At 30.2% G+C, this 8,013-nt stretch overlaps 1 protein-coding gene and 1 non-coding gene across 2 annotated transcripts; both read left to right on the top strand.

Moving 5' to 3' along the window:
- Positions 1–2,518: 2,518 nt before the first annotated feature.
- On the top strand, positions 2,519–4,341 carry LOC137807005 (heme oxygenase-like, multi-helical). Its single transcript, XM_068607416.1, has 3 exons — positions 2,519–2,868; positions 3,142–3,359; positions 3,775–4,341. Exons 1-3 carry the CDS (start codon positions 2,713–2,715, stop codon positions 4,088–4,090), a joined length of 690 nt encoding a protein of 229 aa, XP_068463517.1. The 5' UTR covers positions 2,519–2,712; the 3' UTR covers positions 4,091–4,341.
- A 3,017-nt stretch (positions 4,342–7,358) lies between these two features.
- On the top strand, positions 7,359–7,430 carry TRNAH-GUG (transfer RNA histidin (anticodon GUG)). Its single transcript has one exon. It is a non-coding gene; the product is annotated as a tRNA-His (tRNA).
- The last annotated feature ends 583 nt before the right edge of the window (positions 7,431–8,013 follow it).

Raw genomic sequence — 8,013 nt, 5'->3', positions numbered from 1 at the left:
AACCCAATTAAATAACAAAACTTCTAGACTACGTAATCCAGAACCTATTTAACAAACTAACAATATCGAAATATGTAATCCAGAACGTATTAAAAAAAAACCTACTGAATTATGTAATCGAAAAACTAATTAAACACTATCAGATTATATAATATGAAACAAATTTAACAAATTAACCCTACAGATTACATAATTCAGAATTAGTCAAACAAAGAAAAATATGTAATCTGTTTAAAACAGTTCCACCAAAGAGTTACAAATTCAAAGAATCAAAACTACTTTCTCTGGGGGATGAAAGGGGTGAATGGTTAAAAAGTGATTGGAAGAGAGATTTGGAGTGGGAGGTGGACACTGCTACTCTTGGGAGTAAATCAGAAAGTGAAAAGTGTCAAAATGAAAACATAAATTAAATAAAATTTAAGTTTAATTTTAATTTTTTAATATTATTTACTGAAAGGTATAATGGTAAAATCAGTTTTACTATGGGATGGCCGAAGAAGGGATGGAAGTGCAGGAAGAACCACTAGTCAAGTTGACTTTGAAATTGAGGCAATAGAACTAGTTGGGCCTTAATCAACGGGTTACGTAGAGTGTGTGAAAGGCAATTACTTCCTGCACCTAATCAATTGCTTCCTGCACCCAACAAACTTTTTAAAACCCCATTATGCCCTTGTCTTACATTTGCAGTTGAAGTTTCCGGACGCCCATGTCCGTAGAAGGAAAATGGCTTACGGATATCATCATCCGGAACAGGGTTCTGCATTTCGGATGTACATATCTGGAAGAGTTAAATGTGGTCCGGATATGGGGATGCGAAAGTATACACACAACCTTCCGGATGAAGTCATCCGTAGCACATAAATCACTTCTAGATAAGAAAATCTGAAAGTCAAAAATCACTTTCGGATAAAAGTATTCAGAATGCACAGGACATGTTAAAACTCACCTTGTCTTCTCCAGTGGCTTCGTTCTCTGTCACTGTCGAACTCCCTCACAAACAATGTCTCAGTGACAACAACAATGGATGTCCTTCGCTCCTAGTTTCGTATTTGTTGAAGGACTCGTTCAAGTGAAGCTTTTGCTGCCTCAAAAGAGAAATGCGAACGGGAAAATGGGAAAACGACGGTGGTTGCTGGGTTGAGTGTGAAAACGAAAACGAAAGAGATGGTGGTGACTGTTGCATTGCTTGCGAAAATGAAGGGAGTTGAGTGTTGTGATTGGGTGCAGGTTTCACTTAACTTAATTTCATTAAGAACATTTTATTATTTTCACATACAGTTTAAATTGACTGGGTGCAGAGAGAATTGACCTGTGTGAAATAGGTTATTTTGTTTTAGAACCCATGGTTTCCTCTTGCATCTCCATGGTGGTGTGTAGAAGATCAAACTGATCTACCCCTTGCTACCACTTCTTGCCGTCACCACCTCCTTGCCACCGGTCAATCCCTTGTCATTGCCACCACCCCATTGTTTATGTGTCGTGGATTTATGAAAGAATGTTTGAATTCTACTTGAGTAACGTGTGATTCGAAAGACATTTTTAGTTATTTTAATGTTAAAAGCTTTCGAATTCTGTAAATTTGAAAATATAATACGAAAGTGACATTCAACATATAAGTTTTTGTTGAAAAGAATAATTTTTAGATTGTAAAATTTAAACGTATCTTTCGTATTTAAATTATATCCAAATTATATAATTTGAAAGTTATTTTACATAAAATATAATTTTTAAATTGTATAATTTGAAAGTTTTTATATATAAAAAGTTTTTAAATTATATAATTTAAAATACAATATTAATTTTTAAATTACACAATTTAAGAGATTTTTAAGTTATAATATCTAAAAATAAGTTTAAACGAAAGAGAAAAGTGAGAATTGTAATATTTATAAAGATTGAAAAGTGCAAAAAGCTTTATTAGCATCAAAATTACTAAGTGCATTTGGCTTATTATTATTTTTAAAATATATCTAAATTTGGAAAAATGAAAATAGTCATTTTTTAAAGAAAAAATTATGTATTTATTTTTTATCTTACAACTTGTACTTTTTTCAAAATAAGATAGGTTTTATTATTACATAAGATGTATAAATCAACATCAAGATAATGTGTAAGATAATAATAGAAAACACAACAAAAAAATATTAAAATGAATAATAAAAAATATAACAAAAATAATTTATTTTAAATGAAAATTAAAATATTTTAAAACTAATTAAAAACAATATAAATACCTCAAAAAATACATTTTTATCCACTCCATAAATCAACTATAATATAATAATTATAATTTTCTTCCATTTATCAACTGAACCGGCATCGTTTTGCTTATGGGTTCTAGCACATTCTGTAACTAACTTTGTGTGGAAAATACTAGTGGAAAACTTTGGACGCCTGTAATGGCTTTAGCCCATCAACATTGCCAAATGTACTTCTGCATGCCTTCCTCTTCCTTCAAACCCCACGTGTCACCAAAAGTTTTTACATTATAAAATTAATTAGTTCAACAATTTTCTATAATATTAATCCACAACTCTAATTTCAACATAAACCCTATGTTTTCAGTATTTGTGGATGTGGTTTTAACAATGAAATTAATTTTAATCAAGCAACATATATTAGATATATTTTTTGTCTTAAATTTGTTGGAAGCTTATAAATGTGAGTTGGTGGTGAAACAAGAGCAGCGACAGCTAGTGAGAAATCGATAAGATGGAGGAACAGGCAAAATGTGAGGAGAAGAAAATTGGTGTGATTGAGACATGGTTGAGGAAGCACCGTCTTCTCTTCCAGGGAGCCACAAGACACCCTCTTATTCTTAGCATTCGCGATGGTTCCATCAACATTGCTTCCTTCAAATCATGGCTGGTTAGTAATACTTCACCCTTTTCCCTTACATTCTTTTTTTTTTAAGCTATAAATAATTTTTTTTGATTTATATAGTTCAGGTTCCTGACATTATAGTACCATTTTGAGTAGCCCTGTCAAAATTTAACTATCTTTTTGCAATTTATGGAGAGTCACACAGTTTTGTGTTTTATTTAATGAACTGGGTTTCAGATTACCTAATACCTTAATTCATAACAAAATGTGTGTTGGAAGAAGCTTGTTGTTTATGGTTGTTGCATACTTGTTATGCAGGCACAAGATTACTTGTTCGTTCGGGCCTTTGTCCCATTTGTGGCCAGTGTGCTGATAAAAGCTTGGAAGGAATCAGATGAGAGTGGTGACATGGAAGTCATATTGGGGGGCGTAGCTTCTCTGGAGGATGAGTTATCATGGTTTAAGAGAGAATCTAGCAAGTGGGGTATTTCACTTTCTGAAGTTGTTCCTCAGCAGGCAAACAAAAAATACTGTGGGTAGGTTTCTTAATCTTTTGTCATCATATTCAACTCATATTTTGATCAATATATTGTAGGCAACAAAACTTTCTCATATTTCTGTGGGGTTTTTGGATGTACTCAATAGCTAAAAATAGAGAAAAAAAGTATTCCTGAATTATTTGCGGACCTTACATGAAAATAGGAGATTATATTGAATTGGGTAATTTGTTTCAGTAAGCAAATCAGATATGTACCCATTGATTTAATTTGAATCTATATATAGATTTTAAAATGGTCAATTATGCTCAAGTTTAATTAACTGTAGACTAGATTTTTACGGTTGGATCCTTTCCTAGGTAATGAAACAAAAAAACCCTGAAATTTTAGACAGATCATTTGCTACTTTGGTCACCTAGGTTGTTTGTATTGTTACATATGAACACTGTGACAGGTTGCTGGAAAGTCTAATGAGTCCGGACGTGGAATATACTGTGGCTATCACAGCATTTTGGGTTATTGAAGCAGTGTATCAAGAGAGCTTTGCCCACTGCATTGGTGAAGGCTCAAAAACTCCGCAAGAACTGAAGGAGACTTGTGAAAGGTGGGGCAATGAGGCTTTTGCTAAGTATTGTCAATCCCTGCAAAACATTGCCAATCGGCGCTTACAAAATGCTTCTGATGAAGAACTCAAAAAGGCTGAAGTTATGTTCCTAAATGTTCTTGAGTACGAAGTTGATTTCTGGAACATGAGCCGAGGAAATGTCTGATTTTGTTCAAGAAGCTTCTTCATAGTATGCATATGCTTAAATAATCGAAGCCTAGGAAAATACTATGTGTTGTTCGGTTGGAGCATTCACATCTTAAATACTGTTTGGAATGTTTATTTCCAAGAAAAGTAGTTTTTAGCAAAATCTCAAGCATATGGATATAACATGAGTTTGGAAGCTTACATTTTGTGTAAGTTTATCCCCCCTTTTTTATCTTAAGTGAAAAGAGGGAAAGAGGCTTTGTTTCTGAATTCTTAAATTGGAAAACCATTACTAAACAAAAAAACAAGTTAACTTTAAAGATTGGGGTTAGGAAATTGCTAACTTTCGTTAGTTGTATCAGTAGACTTTCATATCAATTAACAGTGAAAATGAATAGGTTCATAACATGAACATAATATATCCTTCTCGTTTAAGTTATCAGACCTGCTACTTCTCAATAACTTTTTCAACAAGGGAATGAATTATTTGACAAATTTCTAACTAGTATTACTAGCATTATGGAAAAACATCGGTTAGAAACTGCTATGACAGTGATTAGAATGACATCCTTTTTTAATGGTAGTCCCTGAAGTTGAGGCAACTACAGTTGTAGCAGAAAGAACATGTGGAGTTCTAATTTTTCTGGGTGTGGTAAAGTTGTGCAGACAGAACTAAGCTGCTTTTTTAAGTTGAATTTAAGCATGAATTAAGAATCTATTTTGAACAAGGATCATGGATTTCTTCTACAAAGAGTAGAGATTGCCAAGAGAATTAAGCTTTGGAATGGGAAATCTGGTTCCTTGGTCCTCTCTCTGCAAGCTTGAGCGCCAAATTCCTCTCTATGAAGCTCAAATAGGCAAGGAGATTGGTAGATAATCGATTAACTTTTATAACGTAATAAATAGTCTAATAATCAAACAATGAACATAGTTTGAATCGAATACTTGAAATACAAATTTTAAATACACGAATAATACTTGATAAAAACATCAGATGTACAAAATGTGTAATATTGATAATCTTCCATAGAATGCAAAATAAAATCAAAGTTGATGATACAAAACCAATTAGCTACTTGTATTAAACTAACGGGGTTGAATGAGTTGCATATTGTGGGAACTATATATTGCTTCCTATATTGGTTCCTGCATGATCAATTGTGACTGGTACCGATGGAATGCCCTTGTCTTGGTGAGGTAGAGGTGGTGAGGTAGAGGAAGATCATTGTGAAGCTTTGCTTAAAGAGGAGGTTATATGTGCACGGCCATTCAGTGTAAGCCGAGGTTGCCATTCAGTGTAAGCCGAGGTTATATGTGCACGGTCATTTAGTGTAAACCAACTTAATGAAGTAAGTAATCAATTTTTAGCTTTGTTTACCATTCAGTGTAAGTCAAGTTAATGAAGTAAGTAATAATTTTTAGCTTTGTTTGTCAAGTTAATGAAGTAAGTAATCAATTTTTAGCTTTGTTTGTCAAATTAATGAAGTAAGTAATCAATTTTTAGCTTTGTTTGTCAAATTAATGAAGTAAGTAATCAATTTTTAGCTTTGTTTGTCAAATTAATGAAGTAATCAATTTTTAGTTGTTTCTGTTCGAACTCAGCTGATCCTGGATATCAGAATTCGAAAGTCAATTTTTTTTACTACGAATATTAATATCCAGAAGTTAAAATTTTTAATACGGATATTAATATCTGGAAGTCAAAAGTCTAAAGTGTATTACGGATAAAAATATCTGCAAGTTAAAAATTCATTACGGATAAAAATATCCAGAAATCACTAATCACCTATGGATAAAATTATCCAAAATACAATAATGAATTACGGAAAAATAAAAATATCCACAAGTTAAAAGTTCATTACTGATAAAAATATCCATAAACCACTAATCACCTACGGATAAAATTATCCAGAATGCAATAATGAATTATGGAAAAATTTATGCAGAACGCAATAGTAAATTATGGATAAAAGTATCCGGTAGACATGTCGTACCTTGATGGTTTCTTCGATGATATTTCCTTTTCCGACTTCAGAAGCTCTTCGTCGCGGCTGTTGTTCTGTCTGCGATAATGAAGGTCACGGTGACTGCTTGCAAACGAATGGAGAAGAAGGTGGCTCATGGTGGCTGCGACAGCTGCTTCATGCACAAAGGAAGAAAAAGTATTCTGAAATTCATCAAAGATAATTTTATCTTTTTCTTATATGTATTGGTATTGGGTGCTAGTTAAAATGTGTTGGGTGCAGAGAGAATCAGCCTCGCACCAAATTGTCATAGCCCCACCAATAGAGCATGGGGATTACTTCCTGTACCCCCATAATTAATTTTTTTTCTTCTTGCATCCCATTCGAAAATATAAAAAGTATTCATTCTCCATATTACAATTTGTATCCTGCACCCTATACTTTTTAAAATACCAAAAATTTATTTTTAAAATACTAACCATACTTTTTAAAATATCAAAAATATCTATTTTTTAAATATCAAAAATATATTTTATTGGATTTTATAATCTTTTTAAAATATAAAAAATATCTATTTTTAAAATACAAAAAATGTATATTCTTAGATTTTATAATCTGAATATAAAAATTTGAATTCAGAATAGAATTCATAGAATAAAATTTTTGTAGCATTTTATAATTAGAATATAATAGTTGTATTTTGAAATGTGTAATATAGAATACGAATTCGTAGCATTTTATAATTGGAATATAAAAATTTTATTTTTAAATTTTTTAATATAGAATAGGAATTTTGAAATATAAAATTTGTATTTTTTATTCTGCAATCTAGAATTTAAAATATAAAAACTAACAAATTTTAACTTCTGAAGAAATTCTCTTTGAGCCTGGAAGAAATCCCCCTCGAGCCTTGCATAACTACAATTCCAGAGTATATATGGAGTGAGTCAACTTGTAACATATTTTTTACCAGAAAAAGAAAATAGTGTAACGGATACCTATATATTAAGATTAAGAGAATTTTTTTATATAATTTTTTTGTATGTATACAAATCTTTTATTCTAATTTTATTTAATATATTTTATTTTATTAGTATAATGAAATATTTTATCATTTTATATGAATTACTTAAAAAATAACCTTTTTTAAAATATTTTAAATTAATGTTTTACATGCAAATGAACTCCACACTCACTCAGTTCCTACATGTATCAAATAAAATATTTATTTTCATTTTTAATCACTCTGTGTCCTTGTCTTCTTCACTTTGAAAATAATTTATAAAATATTAGTTGAGATACAGTATATTCATCATCAAACGAGTGGCTGTAGTTTAGTGGTAAGAATTCCACGTTGTGGCCGTGGAGACCTGGGCTCGAATCCCAGCAGCCACATTCAGTTTTTAGATTCCTAGGAATCAAACCCTTTTTAATTTTAAATCATTAAAAAATAATTAAGAAATTTAATTGCAATATTCAAATACCTTTTAGTAAAAATCATAAAAATATAAAAGAAAAAAGAATAAAAAAATCATATAATACTATAGTAAGTAAAAGTTATTAATAACTAGTGGAATGCAAAAAATATGTGTTTTTTTAAATTAAAAAAATCAAGTTATTATTTATATTATAATTATAATTTTATAGAAAATAACTCAGTTTTTTAAATATATTCAATTTCTTAAGTATTTTTAATTTTTATCCATAAAAAAGAGAAGTAAAAAAAAAAATATGATAAAGTATCCGTATTTTTACTTTTAATTATCATATGTATATTCGTATAAAATAAATTATAAATTTTATATTTATTAATTTTTAAAATAATTTTTAATATTAACTATATATAAATAAGAAAAATAAAAAATTGAGATATATGTATTTCCGCTAATTTTATTTAAAATAAATTAACTTTTTGAAGTATATTTTCATTTGTTTTTCTATTCATCTGATGTAAGAGATATTGAAAAATAAAAGTTAA

This window comes from Phaseolus vulgaris, chromosome 3 (assembly GCF_051622355.1).
Source record: "Phaseolus vulgaris cultivar YP4 chromosome 3, ASM5162235v1, whole genome shotgun sequence".
Taxonomy (NCBI): Eukaryota; Viridiplantae; Streptophyta; class Magnoliopsida; order Fabales; family Fabaceae; genus Phaseolus; species Phaseolus vulgaris.
This window is presented reverse-complemented; position numbering and strand designations above follow the sequence as displayed.

Bases quoted from the DNA above. Each gene is read 5' to 3' on its own strand.
- LOC137807005 (XM_068607416.1), top strand. From the start codon at position 2,713: ATGGAGGAACAGGCAAAATGTGAGGAGAAGAAAATTGGTGTGATTGAG. The intron at 2,869-3,141 runs GTTAGTAATACT...CTTGTTATGCAG, and splicing joins CTTCCTTCAAATCATGGCTG to GCACAAGATTACTTGTTCGT. The intron at 3,360-3,774 runs GTAGGTTTCTTA...ACACTGTGACAG, and splicing joins GCAAACAAAAAATACTGTGG to GTTGCTGGAAAGTCTAATGA.